The 27092-nt window shown below is 44.7% G+C and overlaps 1 protein-coding gene across 2 annotated transcripts in view; it reads right to left on the minus strand.

Moving 5' to 3' along the window:
• Positions 1 to 27092, minus strand: part of vamp4 (vesicle-associated membrane protein 4) — a 120982-nt gene that overhangs the window by 83639 nt on the left and 10251 nt on the right. For both annotated transcript variants that reach the window (XM_038794955.1, XM_038794954.1), the window contains exons 2-3: positions 14239 to 14360; positions 5458 to 5504 (exon numbers count right to left, since the gene is read on the minus strand). In XM_038794955.1, the coding sequence (XP_038650883.1) occupies positions 5458 to 5504; positions 14239 to 14304 (113 nt within the window). In that variant the 5' untranslated portion in view covers positions 14305 to 14360. The remainder of the gene's footprint in view (positions 1 to 5457; positions 5505 to 14238; positions 14361 to 27092) is intronic.

The following is a 27092-nucleotide window of genomic DNA, read 5'->3' on the forward strand; positions in this document are numbered from 1 at the left end:
GAACAATTGCATGAATGGCTCCCACATTCTGTGGAAGCCATCGTCTGACCCTCGGATGGCGAATTAGATTTTCTCCATTTGGAGAGATTCCGAGAGGTCGGACAGCCAGTCTGCAGCTCTGGGCAGTGCTGCTGACAGCCAGCCAAACAGGATTCTACGGCGGGCGATCAGGGAGGCAAAGGCAAGGGCGTCCGCCCTCCTCCCCAGGAATAGATCTGGCTGGTCTGAGACCCCGAAGACCGCCACTATCGGGCATGGCTCCACCCTCACCCCCACCACTTTGGACAAAGCCTCGAAGAAGGCTGTCCAGTACTCCACAAGTCTGGGGCAAGACCAGAACATGTGGGTGTGGTTGGCCGGGCCTCTTTGGCACCGTTTACATCTGTCCTCCACCTCCGGGAAGAACCTACTCATACGGTTTCTTGTTAAGTGGGCTCTATGTACCACTTTTAGTTGCGTCAGGCTGAGCCTTGCGCACGTGGAGGTGGAGTTGACCCTATGCAGTGCTTCGCTCCAGAGTCCCCACCCTATCTCAATCCCCAGGTCGTCCTCCCATTTCATTCTTGTTGCGTCCAGTATGGTGTCGTCCCTTTCTACCAGTCGGTCATACATGTCGCTACAGTTCCCTTTCGCTAGGATACTTGCGTCCAGTAGGTCTTCCAGTAGTGTCTGTCGTGGCGGTTGTGGGTACGTCCTTGTCTCCTTTCGTAGGACGTTTTTGAGCTGCAGGTACCGTAGCACGTTCCCCCCAGCTAGCCGAAATTTCTCTGTCAGTTCGTCCTGTGTTGCGATCCTGTCGTCCGTGTATAGGTCCCTGACTGTCAGTGTCCCCCCGTCCTGCCTCCACCTTTTGAAGGTGGCGTCAGTCAGTGCTGGTGTGAACCTATGGTTGTTGCAGATGGGAGCCTTGCCCGACATTTTGGTCAGGCCAAATTGCTGCCGCAGTTGGTTCCAGGATTGGAGGGTGGCTGTCACCACTGGGCTGCTGGAGTGTTTTTTGGGTGGGGATGGGAGTGCTGCCGTGGCGAGGGCCCGGAGGGAGGTCCCCATGCAGGAGGCCTCCTCTGCATGCACCCACTCGGCTTCTGGCTCCTGGATCCATCCCCTTACTCACTCGGCTGTTGCCGCCCAGTGGTAGAATTGTAGATTCGGGAGGGCTAGCCCCCCCCCCGGATTTTGTTTTTTGTAGGACCTTCTTTGGGATCGTAGCATTTTTACCCCCCATACGAACGCCATGATAAGTTTGTCCAGCACTTTGAAAAAGGCCTTGGGGATGTAGATCGGAATGGATCAAAACAGGAAGAGGAACCTGGGCAGTACGTTCATTTTGATCGTCTGGACTCTCCCCGCGAGGGAGAGTGGGAGTGTGTTCCATCTTTGCAGGTCCTTTTTTACTTCCTCTGTCAGGCTGGTGAGGTTCCATTTGTGGATCCCTTTCCAGTCATGGGCTATTTGGATCCCCAGGTAGCGGAATTTGTGTCGGGCTTGTTTGAATGGCAGCCCCTTTAGTGCCCCCCCCCGCCCGAGCACGATTGCTAGCGGTTCGATTGCTAGTGCGAACAGCAGCGGGGACAGTGGGCATCCTTGTCTGGTGCCCCTGTGCAGCTGGAAGTATTGGGAGTTGGTATTGTTGGTCCGTACACTCGCCATGGGAGCGTTGTATAGGAGCTTTACCCAAGCGGTGAACCCTGTTCCAACCCCGAACCGCTCCAGTACCTCTATGAGGTATTTCCATTCGACTCTGTCGAAGGCCTTTTCTGCGTCCAGGGAGACGATCACCTCTTGTGTTCTCTCCCCGGAGGGGGTCATTATCACGTTCAGCAGGCGCCTGATGTTCGAGGTAAGCTGTCTACCTTTGACCAAGCCCGTCTGGTCCTCCGTGACCACCTCAGGTACACAGTTTTCTAGCCTTTTGGCTAGGATTTTGGCCAGTATTTTGGCGTCTGCGTTCAGCAGAGATATGGGTCTGTATGACCCACATTCCATTGTGCCTTTGTCTTTCTTAGGTATCAGCGAGATTGAGGCCTGTGCTAACGTGGGTGGCAGTGTGCCCCTAGCTAGCGAGTCTGTGAACATCTCCCGCAGGTGCGAGGCCAGCGCTGTCTTCAGCCGTTTCTTAATCACATGGAGTGAATCGAATTGGCTGAAGGCTGGCATCTGTGATACTGACCTCAGGAAGAGGCATGAGATGGATCATTCACTCGCCACTTAGTGTCGTAGATATTTACAGCATGGAAACAGGCCTTTTAGCCCAGCTTGCCCATGCCGCCCAGTTTCTATCACTAAGCTAGTCCCACTTGCCCACATTTGGCCCATATCTCTCTATCCCTGACCTGCCCATGTAACCGCCTAACTGCTTTTTAAAGGAAAAAATTGTACCCGCCACTACCACTGCCTTTGGCAGCCCGTTCCAGATGCTCACCACCCTCTGTGTGAAAACATTTCTCCTCTGACCTCTTTTGTATCTCTTCTCTCTCACCTTAAACCTATGCCCTCTCGTTCTGGACTCCTCTACCTTTGGGATAAGATGACAACCTTATCTATGCTCCTCATAATTTTATAGATCGCTATAAGATCACCCCTAAGCTTCCTATTTTCCAGGGAAGAAAGTCCCAGCCTATCCAGCCTCTCCTTATAACTCAGACCATCAAGTCCTGGTAGCAGCCTCGTAAATCTCTTCTGCACTCTTTCTAGGTTAACAATATCCTCCCTATAAAAGGGCAGCACGGTAGCATTGTGGATAGCACAATTGCTTCACAGCTCCAGGGTCCCAGGTTCGATTTCGGCTTGGGTCACTGTCTGTGTGGAGTCTGCACATCCTCCCCGTGTGTGCGTGGGTTTCCTCCGGGTACTCCGGTTTCCTCCCACAGTCCAAAGATGTGCAGGTTGGGTGGATTGGCCATGATAAATTGCCCTTAGTGTCCAAAATTCTATGATTAACCTAGGACAAAGGTTCGGCACAACATTGTGGGCCAAAGGGCCTGTTCTGTGCTGTATTTCTTTATCTCTATCTAATAGGGTGACCAGAACTGAACACAGTATTCCACGTGTGGTCTTACCAATGTCTTGTACAACTTCAACAAGACATCCCAACTCCTGTATTCAATATTCTGACCAATAAAACCTAGCATGCTGAACGCCTTCTTCACCACCATGTCCACCTGCGACTCCACCTTCAAGGAGCTGTGAACTTGTACCCCTCGATCTCTTTGTTCTGTACCTCTCCCCAACTCCCTACCTAATTGAGTAGATCCTGTTCATAGCCACTCAGTTCAACTTTATAAATCTCCAATATAGAACATAGAACAGTACAGCACAGTATAGGCCCTATGGCCCACGATGTTCTTAGATTCTTAGAACAGTACAGCACAGAACAGGCTCTTCGGCCCTCGATGTTGTGCCAAGCAATGATCACCCTACTCAAACCCACGTATCCACCCTATACCCGTAACCCAACAAACCCCCCCCCCCCCCCCCCCCCCCCCCTTACTTTTTTGGACACTACGGGCAATTTAGCATGGCCAATCCACCTAACCCGCGCATCTTTGGACTATGGGAGGAAACAGGAGCATCCGGAGGAAACCCACGCACACACGGGGAGGACGTGCAGACTCCCCACAGACAGTGACCCAGCCGGGAACCGAACCTGGGACCCTGGAGCTGTGAAGCATTTATGCTAACCACCATGCTACCGTGCTGCCCCCAAAATTTAGAGTACCCAATTATTTTTTCCAATTAAGGGGCAATTTAGCGTGGCCAATTCACCTAACCTGCACATCTTTGGGTTGTGGGGGCAAATCCCACGCAGACACGGGGAGAATGTGCAAACTCCACACGGACAGTGACCCAGGGCCTGGATTCGAACCCGGGTCCTCAGCGCCGGAGGCAACAATGCTAACCACTGTGCCACAGTGCTGCGAATGTTGTGCCGGCCATTTATCCTAATCTAAGATCAACCTAACCTACACCCTTTCAATTTACTCTGTCCATGTGCCTGTCCAAGAGTCGCTTAAATGTCCCTAATGACTCTGACTCCACCACCTCCACTGGCAGTACATTCCACGCACCCACCACTCTGTGTAAGGAACCTACTTCTGACATCTCCCCTATACCTTCCTCCAATCAGCTTAAAATTACGTCCCCTCATGACAGCCATTTCCATCCTGGGGAAAAGTCTCTGGCTATCAACTCTATCCATGCCTCTCATCATCTTGTACACCTCTATCAAGTCACCTCTCTTCCTTCTTCACTCCAGTGAGAAAAGCCCAAGCTCCCTCAACCTTTCTTCGTAAGGCATGCCCTCTAGAACAGGCAGCATCCTGGTAAATCTCCTCTGCACCCTCTCCAAAGCATCCAAATCCTTCCGACCTTGCGACCAGAACTGAACACAATATTCCAAGCGTGGTCTAACCAGGGTTTTATAAAGCTGCAGTAAAACCTCGCGGCTCTTAAACTCAATCCCTCTGTTAACGAAAGCCAACACACCATACGCCTTCTTAACAACCCTATCAACCTGGATTGCAACTTTGAGGGATCTATGTATATGGACCCCAAGATCCCTCTGTTCCTCCACACTTCCACAAATCCTGCCTTTAACCCTGTATTCAGCATTCAAATTCGACCTTCCAAAATGAATCACTTCACATTTATCTAGGTTGATCTCCGTCTGCCACTTCTCAACCCAGCTCTGCATCCTGTCAATGTCCTGTTGTAACCAGCAACAGCCCTCAACACTATCTGCAACTCCACCAATATTCCATCACAAATGGAATATTCTTCCCTGAAGCAAAATTATGTAGGTAAGAAACACTGTGAACAAAATGGATTCTCTGAGCCAGTAGCATTTGTTGCCAAGCTATAAAGTATAGTATTCAATTCTGACACTTTTGGCATAAATGAAAGGTTTTAAATGTCAAATAATAATCAAATTTACAGCTACAGCCAAACCTGGCAATCATTCAGAATTATTTAAACTTTGTACGTGAACCCAAGGCTCCATAGTTTGCCTTCAGGCAACCATAAAGGTAGAAGTTCTGATAGCCCTGCAGCTGCATGTGATGCCACGTGTGTTCTGCAAAATTCCCCAATCGCAGCATTTTAAAAGTAGAAATACAGCACATGAATGCGCTGGAAAAAGTTAACCAGAATTATCCTGGGTCACAGAATTCAGGTTTGCACTCCCTTTACTCACAACAAAAACAAGAGGAGATTCAAAGATAGTTCAATAATTTTAATTATGAATTAAAATCACCAGTATAACTATCTCTAATATTTATCGTGGAAAAGAGAGTGTAAAGAATCAAACATTCAATTTCAGATATTCAAGTTGGGCCTGAAATCTCATGATGGTAATCTCAGCAGAGTGAGCTGCTTTGCCAGCCCTTGCGCGATTGCAATGATTAAGGTTGACTGCATCATGGAATGATTCTGAATGGGAAAACAAAAGCCCATACTCACAGGAAAAAGTCCTCCTCTTCATCAGAATCGTCTTCCAACAGGTTCCGCTGCAACACAAGTGAAAGAAAAGGTAATGTTTGATGTTAATGCCAGAAGGTTACTTTTGGAAGTTACTCCATCACTTTTCATTAAACATTTGTTCAACTCTACACCAGCGTGAAGACATTGGTTTCAACATGACTGGTTCATTTAACTGTATTTTAAAGATTTCACATAATCTCACATACCCACATCACAACCCAAGTGGTTGCTTGATAACAGAAAGTAAATCATGCAGAACATGACCCGACAGAACATGACTTGACTCAGGATCACAGTATATGTCATTGTTTCATTAACTGATACCAATGTTTATATTACAAAATAAATTCAGATTCAATAAATACCCCTATACTTTCTGAAGACGGGTTCCTAGGGCCATGACCTGTTCATCAGACTTGTCCCTGCACCCTTCAGTTAAAATTTTGGAAGTCCACGCTGTAACAGGGGAGCAAGGCCATTTGGAATTTGGTGAAGAATGGGGCAAATGAGGCCTCCTTAACCAATTAAATTAAAGGATGGGAAAAGAAACAGGGGGAGGATGGAGAAGGAGGACAAATTAGAGTGGGTTAATTCAATAACAAATAAAGTACCAGGAGAGAAAGAAAGAGGGGGAAAAACTGAAACGAGAAAGACAGAAAGAGACAGAGGGAGAAAGAGACAGATGGATTGGATTTGATTTATTGTCACATGTACCGAAGTAAAGTGAAAAGTATTTTTCTGCGGCCAAGGTAACCTACACAGTATATAAATAGTAGTCAAAAAAGAATAATCAACAGAGTACGTTGACAAATGGTATATCGACAGTGATTGGTTACAGTGTGGGACAAGGGGCCAAACAAAGCAAATACATGAGCAAGAGCAGCTTATGGCTTCGTGAATAGAAGAGAGTAAAAAGAGACAACGGAAATACAAGAAATAAAATACAATTTGAAAATCTGACATTTGAAAGATCCTCCAAGAATTTACCACTTGAAGGAATGAGACTCCATAATTTTAATTGTTCACTCTCTGGGGAAGAGGGGCTGATTGGCAGTCATTGTCAATGATCAAAAAGTAGTAGACTGGATGTTGACCCAGATGCTGTCTCATTTAGTGACCATTTCCAGCATTTCTGTTTGTAGTTCCGATTTCCAACATTTGCAGTGTTTTGCTTTTGTATGAAATATTGTCATGTCGTAAATTATGCTGATGCTAGGTAACTAACCATTTAAACAATGTGGCACAGAGCATCATAAAACAGTCTCCCATGGCTATGTATATTAGTCCAAATAAATAACTAAATTGTGCTTACTCTAGACCAATATTGTTTCTAAACCCATTCCAATGACAGATCATCAAACTGAAAAGTTAACTCTGTTTCTCTCCATTGATGCTACCTGGCCTGCTGAGTGCTTTCCAGCATGTCCTGTGTTTATTTCAGATTTTCAGCATCCCCAATGCTTTCCTGAGGGCCACTTTCCACTGCAGTGCTTTGAAATTGCCCCACTCCTGTATTTTCCACACCACCCAACTGACTGTGCCTGCCAATCTGAGCTGAACTGAGAGGTTGCCTCACTTGCTGCAGGACCCTCACTGCCTATAGAGATGCCATCTACCACAACAGTGCGGGTGGAATCAAATCCAGATGCTAAGAGTGAAAAGGAACTGTACTATTCCACTGCACACCAAATTAGAGAATGAGAAGCAGATCTGAAACTGTAAGTTGAGCAAGAAAGCAAGACACCGAAACATGAATTTTCACCTCGATATGGGACAAAACAGACAGGCAGGCTTGTGATTTAATGTGCCATTTGCATGCCGATTTGCTGATACCATCCCAAAGATATTCCTCGAGATAGGAGTTAGTGAGCAGCCCATTAAAAGGTTAAGTTAAAGCCAATTCTAGTTTGTCTGCTAGACCCCTGCAGGTAGGTAATCACGGAGGCAAACTGGGGTCCAGTGCTTTAGGCAGTCCTCAAGACCCCACCCCCTGTCAGGAACCTGCTTGTGACACAGCAGGACCACTATTTGCCCCTGACGCCCTGACCCAAAACCTTACCCATAGTTTCAAGTGACATTGTGATTTTTTACAACAAACAGCACATAATTTATGAAAAAATACAATAGCAGCAGAGGGGGTGCACCATGCAAGAATCTGCCTTCAAAATAAAAGGTCTGCTTTTCAAACAGTACAGATAAACACATTAAAATTATTCTGCTCAGGGATGTGTAACGTTAGTTAGTCAGGGATACATATCCCGTCACAGAAGACAGCTTCAGGTTTAACATCAATTCATGCTGCTATTCTCGAGGATGGCATTACTTCTGGGGCTGGGAACTTTTCAGTATTCATTTTTATCTTTGCACACACACTTTCCTTCTACCCATGTTCATGAAATTAGGGAGCCTGCTCTATACATTTGTTAATCACTCAAATGAAATAATGAACTGAATTACCCATGGGCCCAAGGAGTCAAGATTGGTAGTCAAGGGGAAGGGCCACATCAGGAACAAAGTGGCAGCTTGGCAGCAGGCTGGTTAACCACTTGGGCTGAAAAGATGCAGACAGGCCAGCCACTACTCCTGAGGCGAGTTTCCCCCTCACCCTGATGGAGTGACACACTTTAGGCCTCTATTTGATTACTTTAATGACAGCCATGGACAACTCCACGTTTTGGCTTCCTTGTGCTCATCTCCCAGTCTCAGCAGGCCTCCCTCTCCTAACCTGACATTGTTGTGGGCCCTCTAATTGGGCCGTTAGCCTCGAATACCTACCCACCGCCCTGAAGAGAGCTAGGAACGCAGAGGCAGCCAATTAGGAGGACGCCCCCAGAAGGGCTGCACGGGTGGGCCCGCTGATGACATTGGCAGGCTTGTGAACCCCATATGGGTTCAATGTTGGGGTCCCAACATCCAGTGGAAAATCCAGCACAATGTTTCTGAAGATTAGTTTTGAATGTTATCTCCACCCCACACCCAATCCTAGTTTCAAGCACACTTCTTGCCCACATTTTTAAAGCAAAGCTTTCAATGCACATAATTCACAAGTTCAATAACAGCTTGATAAATACTATGTAGGAAGCATTGTAGAATTTAAAATGTGTATGACTCAAGCTTGGAAGTGGGGGCTAATCTAAAGGAACACAGAAAAGGGGAATGACAAGTTGATCTGTCATTTCAAATGTATTTGTTAACTCAGTCCATTGCTGATCAGCATGATAGTAGACAGAATATGCCCGGAATGTTTGCAGAGTCTATAATCTAAAGTACAGTAAACAGGCATTTAGGCACAACAAAATAGTCCTGTAGAGCTTTATATGATAATAAATGTCTGTGTGAGAGATAATTACAAAGCAGTATTTCAATCAAGCACATCTAATGACATTATAAACCATTACAGCAAAACTTAAATGGTTTGCATACTTTAGCAATATCACAAGAGTGCAACTCTTTGATATTTGTTTTCTCTTATTTGGAATTTATGAAATTTAAACATCTTGATACAATAACAGAACAATGTGTCAAAAGCACAGAGGGGAGGGGGGAAGATGAAATCACAAATGATTAATATATAAGGTGCTTGAACTCAATATTAAATTGCCTAGTTAGCAGATAGTGCAACTTGATCGGGCAGTAAAGTGATGCATCATGAATACAAGTTTGTTTTTCGCCACTTCACTTCCTTGCTACTCAGTTGTGTTATAAAAAGGAAGCAAATCCAGGTCAGATACTTCTCAGTGTAAATCCGCCATCCTTTTCCCTACTATTTACTTCCAAAAAAATGTACCTTATCAGGGATAACAGGCTCAGTAAAATTCCAAATTTTCTGAAATGTACTGATCGACACTAGTCGTATTTTGATTTTGACCATCCTTTCTCTGCAGAAATAAAAAGGTCTGCCTTTACCAAACGCCGGAGCACTTGAATAAGATTTTTGCATTCCATATACCTATTCCAGTGAGGACACTTGTAAAACTTTAGAAGCTCACACATTGCAAAGAATGGTTTGTTTGTGGTTTCACTGGTTGGTCAGCAGAGGGAGTGTTTTGAACAGCTACACAGGCCATTACATAAGTTCACCATGTTTTAGATCCTTGCATGAAGCAAAAAATATCGAGGGTTTAAGACAAACGGTACACATTTTTCAGAATAATTTTATGACTACCAGAATTTTTAAAAGAAGATCCGCCAGAGTAATGCAACTATTCAATGATAGCAGAGCTGTTTAATACATCATTAGTATTAATAGTTCAGATGCAAAGTGTGCTGACAAACAGATTAGGAAGTTTGATCCCCATTTTATGGAAATTTCAACTAGGGAACTCCAATTGACCTCAGTTTCTAGCATCAGGACGGGGGAAAGGAGAGGTTGCCACCGGCCATTTTCCAGTGGCCCTTGTGGAGTGAAGGGGCGACTGTCACAGAGGAAACACGGCAGACATTCTGCATCAGTACTGCTACAAGAACAGCAATGAGTTGACCGGCAGTGCCGAAGCCATGATGTAAGTGAAGACAGCATAGCGGGATAAATGCCTCTGTTATTTCTGTTGTGACATCACAGTCATTGAGCTGTGTGGGGCAACCAACTGTATATTACCAACCTAAATAGGGGAGAACTACGCTGTCATGTTGAAAAAAAAACAAAGATTTTTTTTAAAAACAGCATACCCAAAGCATATTGTCCAACAAGACAAAAAGGTTGAAAGCAACCCTTTGAAGAGACAAAGCAATGCACAACTGCTCCTGCTGCATTTCCTGTCAACAGCAGGAGTTACAATATAGGTGTTACAACTCAACAGGTTATTCCTCCAAGGACTATATGAAGGGTAACAAAACATATCAAGATAGATTGACAGCCAAAGGTTTGCAAAGGATTTCAACTGATCGGGAATGCATGTTTAATGCTTTGTAAACTAGCTCATGACTGCAGTTGTCCTTTTTTAAATAAATCTACTCATGAATAAACCCATTAATAATGTAGATTTATATTATTCACTATCCAATGTAGTATGGCAGTATTGTGGCAACATCACTACTTCTGGACCAGAAGCTCTGCGTTTAACTCCCAATTCACAACTTGATGGCCAAGGAAGGTGCACACAAAATGTGGCCAAACAAGTTGATTATAGGAACAGGAGTAAGCCATTCAGCCCCTCGAGCCTATCCCATAAACCCTGTAAATCCTTTCAACAAGCCTGACAGCAGGTGGTAAGAACTGGAGAGGTTCCAAACTACAGAGGGCAACGGCAAACCACAGCAGTACTTTGCCACGGATAACCATGGATCAATCCAATGAAAGTCCATCATCGCATGGTACCTAAAGGGACATCCAATGTAGCAGGGAGACATACCATCCAGTAATGATAAGAAAAATAATTTTTTACCTACAACACAATATTCAAGGTTACTCAATGCATAAGATCGCACTTCTATAAATAGGCGGACCTTTTTTATTTGATGCAAGTAAAAATGTATCTGGAATTTGTTATATTACCATGATTGGTAATATGTTGTGTTCTTTGTCTTTTCTTCCAGAATGACCCGATGTAGAGTTGACAAAGAATATACCAATCAAAAGATTGAAACAAAACTAATTTATTATTACACCACTAATTAAATGAAGTTCGAACATTCTACTGAGCTGCAGATGATAATTAAATGATATTGAATCTGTCTTACAGGATTCAATATTCTATCTAGTCACTAACTACATTATGATCTAACCTTGTGCTGTCTATCTCTAATTAACATTCAATCTGCTCTAGGTTTCTCCTTGTGCTTCTCACCATGCTTCTCCTCACAGCTTCTCCCAGAATTCCCTGCGAGACAGTCTTAAATACAGAGAATTAGTAATGTCCTCTAGTGCTTGAGTTACACCTAGATGTAATTATTAACACTTCACTAACCTGACTATATACATATCATTACAGAATTAACCTGAATCATGACACAAGCCCTTGTGTTTCTGCAGCAAAATCCTTTTTTTATTCCTTCCTGTTTTTAATAAATATGGATTTAATTTTTTAAATTCTGAAATCTAAAAGTAGATTATTGGGTGATCATTTTAGCCTGAGGGAGAAACAGACTGAACCTAAACTTTTGCCAATATGGGTTACAAACACACACAAATTGGCATTTCAAAATTTACAAGGCAATAAATAATCTACCAATGAACAAAAGGCCAAAGCATTTTGTGAGAGATAAAACTTACCAAGTCATTTCAGAAACCAGTGTTCTTGTTGTGCAACAATAACATTTTCAAATCAAAAATAAGTACATTATATAATTAGCAATCAAGCTCAATAAACAATGCAGACTCAGTCCAGGCTATGCCTGCGTGGTCACCAGTCATCCTTTGCCACCCTATTCTTTCCCAATTCTCTCCAATATCCTCCAGGCCCTATATTTTATCCTTAAATTTATTTGGCTCAAGTCTTACTCTATCCTCCTTCCCTCTTTACGGGTAACAAACAACCTTAATCCTACTCTCTGGAAGTTCCTTCCCTCAAAAGCTTCTGTCTCACGAACATCAACATCCCGTTTCAGACCCATCTTTTCAATCAGGTTATTGGTCGCTTATCTTAATCACTCCCTTCGAGATCAGTGTTTATTTCCCTTAGACCCCTTTGTGAAGGGTGCTTCATAGATTTCATAGAATTTACAGTGCAGGAGGCCATTCGGCCCATTGAGTCTGCACCGGCCCTTTGAAAGAGCAACCTACCTAAGCCCATAGCTCCACCCTATCCTCGTAACCCCACCTAACCTTTTTTTGTACACCAAGGGCAATTTAGCATGGCCAATCTACTCAACCGCACGTCTTTGGACTGTGGGCGGAAACCGGAGCACCAGGAGGAAACCTACGCAGACAAGGGGCAAACGTGCATACTTTGCACAGACAGTGACCCAAGCTGGAGAGCTGTGAAGCAACTCTGCTACCGTGCCGCCCATCTACTGCTACATCTCTGCCTCCATATATGACACAACAATGCACCACTGAAAGTAATTAATAAATTCTTAGATTTATGGTTACAGACGACTTGTCGCTTGATGAAGAGTTCAGCACGCACATTGAAAAGACCAACACTAACTTTGACTGTCTAACAGGGAATGGATAAACAACAAATCGACCTGCAGGTCCAAGATACTGATCGACAAGGCCTATATCCTCAGCACATTGCTGAATGGCCCTTAAACCTGGGCAACTTACACCTGCCAAGAACAAATGTCCAATAACTTCCATCTCTAGTGACTACGACACATCCTTCGCATCATATGGAAAAAAGTCACCTAATACTGTAGCAGTACTTTCTAGGGTAAACATGCCAAGCACTATTCAATCGAAGAAGGCTTCGCTGGCTTGGGCATGTGCATAGGATGGAAGATGGCACATTCCCAAGGACATGCCTTTTGTGGAGATAGCCCATGCAATGAGACCAACAGGGTGCAGAAGGCTCTGATTCAAATATAATCAAAAGAGATATGAAAGCCTTCAACAATAATCACCATAAATGGGAAACTAGCTGGCGACCGATGCAAATGACAAGACCAGCTGTGAGCAGTTCACCATCACCACGGCATGTGGCTCTAGAAATTCCAAAGCAGATGCCAGTTCTGCAAACAGGGCATCAGCAGAGATCATCCCGCAGCACCAAGAAACAAATTCATGTGTGGCACTTGTGACAGATTCTGCCTTTCCAGAAACAGTTTGTTCAGCCATCAAAACAAGCGCAGATGATCTCATCTGACCCCAAAGTTCGAAGACTGGATTACCATCATCTCTTCCCGATGAAAGGATGCCAAACAAAAGTTTTGTAAAACATTCCTTTACATTAAAAAAGTATTTTGTAAATGTACGGTTCCGGCGTTGTTGCCTCTTTTATGCATCATGGCCTAGCATTCAACTACCTGCAGGTATTCAAACACGGAGATCCTACAATCAAGCCTATTCCAATTTTGCCCAATATCTACACTTTCCAGCAGACAGATGAGAAATGCTAACAGTTTCCAAATCATGGATGCTCCAGGTCATATTTGGTTCCCAGAAAATATTATCATCACATGGGCTCAAGTGAGGAATTAATCGTGCCTTTAATAATTAGTGTATAATGATTACATAGAGGGAAGAGGTCAGAAGTAATGGGAAAGCTTAGATCAAGAGGCGGCATGGTGGAGCAGTGGTTAGCACTGCTGCCTCACAGTCCAAGAGACCCGGATTCAATTCCAGCCTCGGGTCACTATCTGTGTGGAGTTTGCACGTTCTCCCCATGTCTGCATGGGTTTCCTCCGGGTGCTCCGATTTGCTCCCACAGTCGAAAGATGTGGGAGGAATTGGTTAGGCGGATTGGCCATGCTAAATTGCCCCTTAGTGTCCAAAGATGTGCAGGTTAGGGGGAAAGGGCGGGGAAGGGTGCTCTTGATAAGATCAGTGCAGACTCAATGCGCTGAATGGTCTACTTCTGCACTGTAGGAATTCTAAGTCAATACAATGGTATGTTAGCTATTGAGACCCAGCAAAGTCACAAATCCGGACCATCACTCAAGTATTACTGGGCACCATTCAGCTTTTGCAGAATCAATCTAGACAAAGGTCCCTTCTTGAAATGGAGACTGCAAAGTGTTGACGTCTGTTGGCTCTTCCATGATACAAATACAGGATTCCATATGGTGAACAAATAAAAATCCCATTCAAAACTTTCCAAATGGCTCCTTTATAACATTGTTTTATCTGTTAGATCATGAACAGCAAGACATTTTACTCACCCTTTCACTTCTTATGGAACCCGTCACATCATCATCATTTAAATGTCGTTTAAATTTAGGCGGCATGATGACTGCCTGATGGAATTTGATCTCTTCAACCTGAAGGGCAACTAACGTCCAACCTAGAACATATAAAAAGGGTATTAATGCTACACGAGGGGCCTTGGCTCTGCTCTGTCATACTATCACATTATGACTGACCTGCACCTCAATTCTATTTACCGCATTTGCTACATATCCCTTGATATCCTTACCTTAAAAATACCTACACACAACAGAACGCAAGGCAAATCTAGGCAACCTGTCCTTGTAATGCACTCTATCCAAGGCTAATATGACCTTTCTGATGTGTGGTGCCCAAAATTGAGCATAGTTCTCCAGAGGGGAATTGACCAATGATGTGTGCGATAGGCTGTCATAACCTTATTTATTAATATTGTTTGCTGTTGCTTAATACTGTGAAACAGGAAAACCGGTGAATTAAAGAAAGTATTGCAGCTAGTGACACAATGAATATTTTAATAACTGAAATTGAGACCCAGCTTTGAAGTTGTTTTGTAGGAAGGATGTTTCCTACAAGATCCAAACACTAAATATATGGTTCTAATTTAGCATCATCAATGGAAGTTCAGCAGAGCAGGAACAATTATTTTACAAGCGAGATTGCAACATAGATTTTCCACAATTTACTTGTGCTCGTCATAAGTCTAGCAAAACACCACAATATAATACTGAAACCCTGCATCAAAGAGGTTCTGTTGTTTGCGGTGGCCCTAACAAATGATCAAAAACATTTGGGCAGATGAATAGCAATTATGCATTTGAAAATAATTAGGTGGCCTTTTGCTCAACACACCTGCATTTATAATATCGTTCAGAAATGTGCATTAATAGGCTGCTAAAAGTCTTATGCACGAATACTAAACACTCCAGTTTTGTGAAAGTTATAGACGAGAACCAGAAGGGAGCAAACTGAAATTGATGGAATTATATTCCATATCACACAACACAATCCTGCTAAACTTCTCCCTTTCCACTCAGGTGACCTAGTTTTATGGTGAAACTAAGAAATAATGTGGTGGTAAAGAAGGTTTTCTGGTTATCAGAGAAAATCTCTTTTCAGGATATCTTGCAGTTGAAAAGTTTGCAAATTAAGACAAGGCAGGATTTTGGGGGGGGGGGGGGGGGGGGGGGGTGGTCGGAAAATCCAAGACAGAACTTCTTTTAAATTGGATCATGGCTGATCTTATAGCTCAATACCATACGAGGGGCTTTTCACAGTAACTTCATTGAAGCCTACTTGTGACAATATGCGATTATTCTTATTATATCCCTTGGTGCCTTTACGATCTGGAAATATATCAATCTCTGTCTTGAACATACTCAATGACTGAGCCTCCACGGCCCTCTGGTGTCCCCTGATTCACGACCTTGAGCCAGGGGAAACATCCTTCCTACAATAACCTTGTCGAGCCCTGTAAGAACTTTGTTATGTGTCAATGAGATTGCCTCTCATTCTTCTAAACTCTAAGAGAATACAGGCCGGGCCCAGTCTCCTTAACCTCTCCTCTTAGGACAATCCCATTATCCCAAAATATCCACAGAATTAGAATTGTTAGGGTGCAGGAGGGCATTCAGCCTATTGTGTCTGCACTAGCTCCCAAATAAGCATTATGACTTTGTGCCATTCTCCAGCCTTTTGACCATAACCCTGCATTATTTCTATTAAAATAATCATCTTGGGCCCTCCAGAATGCCTCATTGAAACCTGCCTCCACCACACTTCCAGACAGTGCTTTTCAGACCTAACCACTCACTGAGTGAAAAAGTATTTTCTCACATCACATTTCCTTCTTTTGAAAATCTTCTCACATCCTTCCCACTTCAATCAGTTGCTTCATCTTCCCTAGCTAAGAGTGCAGAAATGCACAGGACGCTCAGTCCATCTGATCAGTTCTAAATAACACTTTAATGCTAAAATGAATGCTGACATTGGCATTAAATTATCACTGCATTTGAGGAGATGCCACTTTCTCTAAATCCAGACAAATTCTTGATTTTTTGCCTCAAATAGAATTCAGTTTGAGGAGATTGCTATTGGCATGGTTCACATTAATCCCTATTCTTGTGCCGAGTGATCCAGGCTACTTCGATGTTACAAACGGATTATCAGATATGCCATTTTCAATTCAGATTCTTTGAGTTAATCAATGTTCAACATAAATTATCACTAAAGTTAGAAAATGAACCAGCTGACCAAGACCAATTGGTGACTGCAAAAGGTCAGAGTACCACTAATGTATTTGTGCAGCTTCAATTGAGCAGATACCAGACTTGAACAGAGGAACATTATATCTAGAAAACTCAATTGATATTCTGTCACATAGATAAAAGCAAATTCACACTATGATGGAGAGAAAACTGCTGACAAAATAAAGATGTTTCAATCCAAAAGGACTTAAAAATAGTATTTAGTTCCAAACCTTGCCCACAGGGTGGAATGTAATCAAGCAAGAGATCAATTAACAAATTTTAAAATGTCTCCCCAAGCAGGCATTTGAGCTGCAATTCTTTAACAAAACATTATATCTAGGACTAAAGAACTTTATTACATTTCCTCAAGGCATTCACCGCCAAATAAAAACATTTTGAAATATGACCAATGTTTTACAGTGTTATGGACAGGAGAGGGTTTCATTTCAATAGCCCTGATTTCTCCTCTCACCACCCATTCGTAAACAGAAAAACATTCAGACTTAGATTTCCATTACAAGTGGTGGCATATTTACCAACCCTTGGGTGTTGTCACAATACAATTTCTATTAATAACCCTACAGCGAACTCGCATTCAGATAAACTCAAAAGATAAATTTTATTTGCACACACTCAAACACGGGAGGGTAGCAACATTGCCTCCTTTTTCACTCATACAGAAAAGAGAAGTTGAAAAGTATTACCAGGGCAAAGACCACAGAGATAAGAATTATTGGTACCATGAGTCTAGAGTCCAGATAAAGTTCTAATGTTGGGTAATTCACTTTTCCAGTGCAGTTGATTACACAATGAAATGGGCCTGTAGAGGTGACTCAGTCTTGTAGGTGATGGTACAAAGTTCAGAGCTTCCAATAGAAACAGGTAGCAAATTTAAAACAGAGTTGAGGAGAAACGACTTCTCCCAAAGGGTTGTGAACCTTTGGAATTCGCTACCCGAGAATGCAGTGCTTGCTGGGACGATGAGTAAATTTGAGGAGGAGTCAGACAGATTTTTAATTGGTAATGGGTTGAAGGGTTATAGAGAACTGGCAGGAAGGTTGAGTTAAGGCCAGGGTGAGATCAGTCATGATTGAAGGCGGAGCAGGCTCGGTGGGCCAAATGGCCTCATTCTGCTCCTATATCTTATGAACTTCGATGGGGGCAAGACATTCAAACCTGGACCTGCCCCTTTGCTGTGCTGCTACTGAGTAGATGGAAGATGACACACTGCTTTGTAGCTGCACAAGATAATATTACAGGTTTAACCAACTAGGATCACTCCACTTTGGTTTTGACAGAGTATATGACCCATTGCCTGCGTTTATGAGATTGATAATGTTCCAAACAGTAAGACTTTGATAGGAAGGTTGCCGGGTCATTTGTCCTAGTAGACGACTTGGCTCCGGTTGGCGTATGAAATCATACCTTTATATGATTCCCTTTGAATTTGGTCAGTCCACAAGGGTCATTCAGGCTGGTTTAGCGCAGTAGGCTAAAAAGCTGGCTTGTAATACAAAACAAGGCAGCAGCGCGGGTTGAATTCCCGTACCAGCCTCCCCGAACAGGGGCAGAAATGTGGCGACTAGGGTCTTTTCACCGTAACTTCATTGAAGCTCACTTGTGACAATAAGCGATTATTATTATTATTATTCAGCCTATCGTGCCTGGGCCAGTTCTTTGAAAAAGATCACTTTGCATTTTTTTTTTCTATGGCCAACCTGGCGTTTCATTGGTAATTTCACTAGCCCAAAAAACTTTAGTGAATTCAAGTATTATCAGTACTTGAGTGCAGTACTTTTGTCAAATTTATTTTTTTCATATAATAAATTTAGAACACCCAATTATTTTTTTTTCTAATTCAGGGACAATTTAGCATGGCCAATCCACCTACCCTGCACATCTTTAGGTTGTGGGGTGAAACCCACGCAGGCATGGGAAGAATGTGCAAACTCCACAAGGACAGTGACCGAGGGCCGGGATTCGAACCCGGGTCCTCAGTGCCGCAGTCCCAGTGCTAACCACTGCGCCACATGCCACCTCCTTTTGTCAAAAACTATCTTCTGGCTTTGCTGTATCTCCTCAGCCACTGCACTGCTCAAAAACTCAACAATTCAGGTCGAAAAGTGCTAGTTATCCCTGACTATGCACACGCTGGCCTGTCCTCTCCACTCAAATCTTTGCCACCGGTAACCCTAAGGGTCCTGATAAGAGAGTGAGAGATAGATCTGAGCAGAGGAAGCCTTATTCTACACCTGAGCTGTCTTACCCATGCAGTCCAAAGGTTACATGACACTTGGCTTTCAATAGCTCATTTATACAAATAGAAGAAATCCACAAAAAATTAGCCTTACACGTGAATGAAAGGAGCAGTGACAGAAATCCACCAAGCTGCTTGACAATACCATCAGAGGGAAAGGCACGTCACAGGCTATTTTAGGGTTCACTGCTTTGAGTTTTATCACCAAAGAAAAATGACCGCAGAATTCAAGGGGGTAACTTGAATCAAACTCACTAGTTAGGAATCCTATGGGACTGGTTTTGCACTCTACACAATTTCATTCTACCTTAACTTCAATGAACAACAAAACCAAATGGGGTGTAAAAGCAGCAGGCTCAATTAGGTAAACCTGAAAAACAGCGAAACATAATTCTCATGTCTTGGGACCATTATTCCCAGAGGTTAGGAGCTCAAGGTAAGCCTTTTAACAATGCTTGGGAATGGGAAGGAGTGTATTACAAGAAAATCAAAGTCACACTGAAATTAGGACAGTAGTTTGCTGTGAACAGATATCAGCCATGTGTAAAATCAATGTTAACTCAACAGATAAGCCGATTGTGTAATCATTCTTGTTTAAATTTTTCAATTTTCTTTTAAAATCTTAAATAGGTAACATTATTAAAATGTTGAAAACTTACATTACAATATCTGATAAATTCCAATTTACTGTGATTTTCAGATTAATGACAGATTTTCTGAACAAAGTCATTAAGAGTCCATGAATACCATAACAATCAATGATCAACATTTCAAAAGTACATCATAACTATTAGCATATTTCAGGGCGGCACGCAACGCAGTGGTTAGCACTAGGACTTGGCGCTGAGGACCCGGGTTCGAATCCCGGCCCTGGGTCACTGTCCGTGTGGAGTTTGCACATTCTCCCCATGTCTGCATGTAGACATAGAACAGTACAGCACAGAACAGGCCCTTCGGCCCTCGATGTTGTGCCGAGCAATGATCACCCTACCTAAACCCACGTAACCCGTATACCCGTAACCCAACAATCCCCCCATTAACCTTACACTACGGGCAATTTAGCATGCCCAATCCACCTAACCCGCACATCTTTGGACTGTGGGAGGAAACCGGAGCACCCGGAGGAAACCCACGCACACACGGGGAGGACGTGCAGACTCCACACAGACAGTGACCCAGCCGGGAATCGAACCTGGGACCCTGGAGCTGTGAAGCACTGATGCTAACCACCATGCTACCGTGAGGCCCCCCCCACAACCCACTTCCCGTGTCTGCATGGGCTTCACCCCCACAACCCAAAGATATGGTTAGGTGGATTGGCCACGCTAATTTGCCCCTTAATTGGGAAAAAATATATAATTGGGTACTCTAAATTTATTATTTTTAAAAATAACTATTAGCATATTTCAATCTTTAAAGCAAAACTGTAGCCTTATAAGTAGCACTTTGATGTAGACATATCGCCCTGCAATGCAAATGGTATCATCTATTTCTGATGCCACAAAAGATGTACAAAGGATTGAACAATTTAAAAACTGTTTTTAATGGCACTAACCATTCATTCTTTGATTGGAAAAATATTGAGTTGATCACACCTTGGGGCATGGAAACATTCAATTTTTGTGCAAGATTGTGGGATAGTGGTAATATCACTGGACAGGTAATTTGGAACAAAGACAGAAAATACTGACTTTCGCAGCAAGTCTGACAGCATCTGTGGCGAGAAAAGGGAGCTAACGTCTGGATGACTCTTTGTCAAAGCTCTTTCAGAGTCCAGCATCCACAGTAATTTGCATTTATCTTTGTAGTAATTTGGAGGCCCAGGCTAATGCTCTGGGTACACGAGTTCAAATCTCACCATGGCAGCTGGTGGAAAATAAGTGCAATTAATAAAAATGGAATATAAAGCTAGTTCAATGGTGATCACAAAATTATCAATTGTACAAAACCATCTGGGCCTTTAGGGAAGAAAATCTCCTGACCTTCCCTGGACTGGCCTAGCCTACATGTGTGGTTCCAGGCCCACAGCAATGTGGTTGACTCTTAATTGTTCTCCAAAAAAACTAAGCCAGCCACTATGTTCAAGGGCAATTAGGGGAACAGTGTTTTCATCATTGATCTGATGCTTACAACCAGAAGACGAAGGCAACTTTTATCCTGTAGGCTGGACTGGATCCAAGAGCAAAGGCCACATTGTCTGAAACCACTGCACTATTCAGTGCAGATTCCATTTAAAACCTCATTAAACCCACCTAATGTTCATGGGATACCAGACCATTTAAACTACAGAATGTGTCCTGTCTGAAAATGTAATCGACCACTTAAAAATATTAAAAAAGGTCCAGATGGTTAGTTTGATGCTGCAAAAACATTTTTGGTTCAGATGATAGAAAATGAGTAGTTGTGTTGTGGAAGGCACCACCTGAAAGGATGGCAGAAACAGGCTCAACAATACCTTTCAAAAGAGAACAGGATTCACATTTAGGGGGAAAAGCAGGGCTAATTGAATAGCCAGTGGAAGCACAATGGGCCAGGTGACCTCCTTTTGTGCCACATAATTTTATAATTCTACCATAACAACTTCAAGTTTGACTAATTTCCTGCCTCGCACTATTAAAAATAGTTTTAGACCAAGAAATATTGGCTGAGAATACAGGATAATTTAAAACATCACCCCTCTCTAATGTAGTACACAATAGTGACCTGAGCTGTGAGAATTTAAAACATTTCCAATCACCTGAAAAACTTCCAACAAAGACCTTACCATCATAGGTCTTAAATACAATCAGAAACAGAGCAAAATTAACTCAAACGGTGACAAGTTTCTACATCCGTTAAGAGCTATTTCCTCATGGTGATCGAGACAGTAAATGAAGTAACAGAGAGGATTGGTGCTCCTTTATGCCACTAGTACTACATGTAGAATCAGATGGGCGAGAAACACTATAAGACGCATGGAAGGATACAAAGAAAGAGAGTTATTAAGATACATTACCAAACTCCCCTGCCCCGTAAGGTCACCCTCCCTGACCTGCACCCAGGCCAGGTTTTTATACTGTGAAGCCTTCCCTGTTGAGGAGGAGGCTCCACCCCCAGTTACCAGGGGAATTCATACTCGTTATGAGTTAATGGGTACTGGATGGTGCACAGTCCCCTACTTCCCAGGTGGTCATTACATCTGCCGCGACCCCCACCAAATCCGGAGAAATGTCCATGTCCTCTTGCCAATCCGTGGGACCCTTTGTCCATTCTACCTGGTGTCGGCATTCCTACATTGAAGGGGTTGGTCCAAGATGAGCAGCGCTTCCGTGCCAAGCGTCGCGGCTGGACTGGCTGGGCTGGTGTCAGAGGAGGAGCGGGCACAGGTATCAGCGTTGGTGTCGATGGCCGCTGATCTGCGTCTTCCTGTGGTTGACCGTCCACATCCGAGTTCCAGCCGGGATCAGAGAAAACGCATCGGGCATCTCGGCGGAGGTTGCGGCTGGGGAATCTGGGCATCGGCAGCGGGAGCTAGCAATTCTTGGACACGGCCATAGATGTGGTCCACACCAATGTCCATAGAGGGCAAGATACCGGCTGTTTGGCGTACCACGATCCCCATTATCCACATGGCTCCATCACCAAAATTCCAGCTGTAGATGGCGTCCCCAGGAGCGAAACTGCAGAGCGGCCTCCGACGCCACGTCAGCTTCAGACTTCACTTGGCCCTGCTGGACCTCCTCCCGCTGCCCAGAATGACCAAGCTTAACCACGTCTGGAGGCATTGACCCATGAGTCGCACAGCCAGTGCCACCCCCATGGTGGCATGCGGTGTGGCCCTGTAACCAAACAGAAAACGGGCCAATCGGGTTTTCTAGGTTCCATTGGTCGGCTTCTTCATCCCCCTCTTAAATGTTTGACATGCCTGTTCGGCCAGTCCGTTTGAGGCCAGGTGATATGGACCCTGTTTGCAACCATGAAACCAGTGAAAATGGCTCCGTCGTCGGAGGCCAGTACCTATGGGATACCGTGTGTGCTGAAGATGTAGTGCAGGCGGTCCACAGTCGCACTTGATCTTGCTGTCTGCATCCTGTGGATGTTAAACCACTTTGGGTATGCGTCTACAATGATTAGGAACATCGATCCCTGAAAAGGACAGGGGAAGTCTATGTGAAGGCGCGACCACCGTCGGCCTGGCCATGCCCAAGAATGCAACAGCCACTGGTGGAGCTTTCTGGTGCTCCTGGCATGGTCCGCATTGTTGGGCCAACTTCTCTATATCCGTGTCAATGCCCGGCCACTGCGGGCTGGCATCTTCATCTTGGACACTGATGGGCATCCGTTATGGTGGTTCTGTAGTAAGGTGGCTCGCCCGCGGTCACCAGCCTGGTCCCTCAAAGGAGGACACCATCCTCCACGCTGAGCTCTGGAATTTTGGGGGTGCAGGCCTTCAAATTGTGAGGTAACAAATGCCCTGTGCTGGGCCCCGTATAGCAACATGCGGTGGACCCGGGACAACTGTGGGTCCATCTGGGCCTAGCACTTTATTCGGGCCGCCGTCACCAACAATGATCCATAAAGTGGAGTGCAGGCACTGCCTCCTCTACGAAGGATCTTTGCATGGGGGCAGTATTCCAAGCTGTCCTCATATGCCCCCAGCAATTGAGCCCAACGCTGGATCCTGGCTGATGCGAACAGGCGAGTTGCTCGGTCTTCTTTAAACATGTCCAATAAAGGTTTATGGTCAGTCTAGACCATGAAAGTGTATCTGAGGGGTAGCACAGCAGCACAGTGGTTAGCACTGCTGCCTAACGACGCCAAGGACCCGGGTTCAATCCTGGGTCACTGTCCATGTGGAGTTTGCACATTCTCCCCATGTCTGCGTGGGTCTCACTCCCTCAACCCAAAGACGTGCAGGGTAGGTGGAGTGGTCACGCTAAATTGGACCTCAGTCAGGTTCGGTAGATGCTCCTGGTCGGATGCCCTGTTGATAAGGATATCGTCCAAGTAGACGGCCACCCTGGGTAATTCCCACAGGATATTTTCCCATTACATGCTGGAAAATAGTACACGAGGACAAGACCCTAAATGGAAACCAGGTATATTCATATAAACGTTTGTGGATGTTCACAGTGACAAACTGGCGAGAGTCCCAGTCCAATATTAACTGTAGATATGCACGAGATGTGTCCAGTTTTCTGAATGTTCATCCACCACTCAGCGTTGCATAGAGATCCTCGCTGCAGGGGACCAGGTATTATTCCAAAGGGGAAACGTAGTTCCCCATTATTTTACAGTCCCCACAGAGACACACGGAACCATCTGGTTTGAGGACTGGCACGATCACGGCAGCCTAATCGGCAGATGATCTCTAAATGTTCGGGCCGGTCCTTCGGCATCGACATTTGGCCACAATTCGTAGGGGACTGGGCAGGCACGGAAATAACAAGGCCGTGCCTGCGAGACTACGTTGACTTGGGCCACGATCGCAAAGACTTTGGGAATTTGGCCAGGATCCTATCGGCATCATGCAGGTCTGGCAGCACACCATCTGCCAGCTGAGTTTCAAATGGTGCAGCTAATCCTGACCCAGCAAACTACGTCCCCCACCACAGACTACCACCAATGGTAGGTTAGCGGATTGGTGCCCATAAGTCACCTGTACCTGGGCAGTGCCCTCAAGTGGCCAACGGCTCTCTGGTGTAGGTGGCCAACCTGGGCTCCGTGTCACGGAGAGGCAATGTGTGGAAGCTGGGTGTGGATGACCTCAATTGCGCAGCAGCTGATCACAGACAGACCTGCTCCACTATCCAGTTCCATGTCGATGGGGTGCCCATGTACCAAAGGGGACACGTGAATTGGGGAGACCCGGGGTGCCGTAACGCTGTGGAGCTGTTGATAAGGGCCCTCCTTACGGTCGTCGACATAGTATGCAGTCACGAGGAGGGTGGAACCATTTGGAGGGGCAGTCGACGGACTGGTCGTCGTGTGGCCCACTGGGCCTTAGGCCTGGACACCTGTCCGGCTACCCCTGCTCCGCGGATTCATCCCTGCTTCCATGGTTGCTCTGAGGCCGCCGCCATCTCTGGCCAGGACAGATCTTGGTGCCGTCTTATAGAATGCCCCAGATTCAATATCACCATCCCTTGCAACTTTGTGCACTCGCTGGAGACAACACTCTCAATTGCCCACTGCAAAGTCAGCTGGGATTTGGTCAACTTTCTCTGCGTGGCAGCGTGCAGATCTCGCAGAAAAAAACGGTCACGAAGGGATTCGCTCAGGGTCTCAATTCTCAAGTCTCAGCCAGCTTCCTTAAACGTGCCAAAAAAATCAGTTTGATTCATCTTCGGCTTGAGTGGCTGCGTGGAAGTGGAATTATCAAACGGAGAGGTGGTTTTGGGTTTAAGTGGTTTTCTACCAAGGCTGCCAAAGCTGCAAAAGACCGAGAGTTGGGCGCATCTGGGTCTGTCAAGTTTTTGGTGCATATGTTGGCCCGCCAACTGCAATTAGTCGAGTTACGGTCTGCCGTTCATCTCCAATTATAGCTTTGGTCCAGGAAAAGAAATTGCATACAAGTCCTCTAACTTTCCTGTATGAGGCATTTAGGTAAGTTTAGGTAAGGCGTCTTGTGGCCTAGGCAAAGTGGTCCAGTGTGGAACATGGGGTGACGGCGGCAACGCCACTTCAGCCTCGTTGCCAATGTAGAATCCAATGGGCGAGAAACACTTGTAGGACGCACGGTAGGATACAAAAATAAAAGAGATTTATTATGACACACTACTAAACTCCCACTCCCCAAAGGGTCTCCCTCCCCAACCTATACAAGCCGGTGTTTTTATACTGTGGAGCCCTTCCCTGTTAAGGGGGAAGCTCCGCCCCCAGTTACCGGGGGAGTTCATACTTGTTGTGAGTTAATGGAAACCGGATGATGTACACTCCTCTACTTCCCACGGACACATTACACTGCACGTCTTGGTTTGAAGAATCCAAAAGAAGGTTTCAATTTAATTACTCAGCATGGGAGGTAATACCGTAGTGTTAATGAAAATGCTCTGTGGACCCAGGTTCGAATCCCACCACGGAAGGCGGTGAAATTTGAATTTAAAAAAAAGTGATGACCATTAAACCACTGCCGTTAAAAAAAAAACATTAAAAAACCCATCTCATTCACGAATTTCTTTTAGGAAGAAAACCTGCCATCCTTACTTGGTCTGGCCTACGTGTGACCCTAGACCCACAGCAATGCGGTTGACTCTTAAATTAGGGATGGGCAATACATTTGGGCCCAGCCAGTGATGCCCACCTGGTTTAGAAGGGACATTAGTGTAGGAAAGAGATGCTTTCAAAAGGAAAGGTTAATCAATTTATAACAAATTCCGGTGGCACGGTAGCAGTGGTTAGCACTGTTACTTCACAGCGCCAGGGACCAAGCTTGGGTCTGCACACTCTCCCGTGTCTGCGTGGGTTTCCTCCGGGTGCTCCGGTTTCCTCCAGAAGTCCTAAAAGATATATTTATTAGGTGAATTGGACATTCTGAAATCTCCCTCAGTGTATCTAAACAAGCGCCGTGGTGTGGGGCAACTAGGAGATTTGCACAGTAACTTCATTACAGCAAGCCTACTTGTGACACCAACAAAGATTATTAGAAAAAGTGCCAATGAACATAGATGATGGAAACAGTGTTAGATGAAAATAATAAAGAAAATAATAATAATAATCTTTATTGTCACAGGTAGGCTTACATTAACACTGCAATTAAGTTACTGTGAAAAGCCCCTGATCGCCACATTCCGGCGGCTGTTCGGGTACACTGAGGGAGAATTCACCTAACAGCATGTCTTTCGGGGCTTGTGGGAGGAAACCGGAGCACCCAGAGGAAACCCACACAGACACAGAGAGAACGTGCAGACTCTCCAGTGACAGTGACAAAGCCAGGAATCGAACCCGAGACCATGACGCTGTGAAGCAACAGTGCTAACCACTGTGCTACAGTACTGGAAACTATAGGAATTCATTCACTCCAAATCAGGACTGTTTTATTAGATTTTAAATGTTTTCATGTCCTTAGGAGCTTATTTGGAAATGGGATAGTATTTGTTCATGGGACATGAGAATTGCTGGCACGGTCAGCATTTATTACCGATACACAACTGCCCTTGACATGGTGATGTTGAGCTGCCTTCTTGAACTGCTGCAATCCACAGTAGGTTTATCCATAGCACTGTTAGGTAGGAAATTCCAAGACTTTGACCCAGCGATGTTTAAGGAACATCAATATTGTTCTCAAACATGTAGATGGTGGCTCTCCCGGGCACTCAGTGCTCTGCCCTTCTACATGGTAAAATGTGGGAGACGCTGCAAAAGA

Source organism: Scyliorhinus canicula, chromosome 4 (genome assembly GCF_902713615.1).
Source record: "Scyliorhinus canicula chromosome 4, sScyCan1.1, whole genome shotgun sequence".
Classification (NCBI taxonomy): domain Eukaryota; kingdom Metazoa; phylum Chordata; class Chondrichthyes; order Carcharhiniformes; family Scyliorhinidae; genus Scyliorhinus; species Scyliorhinus canicula.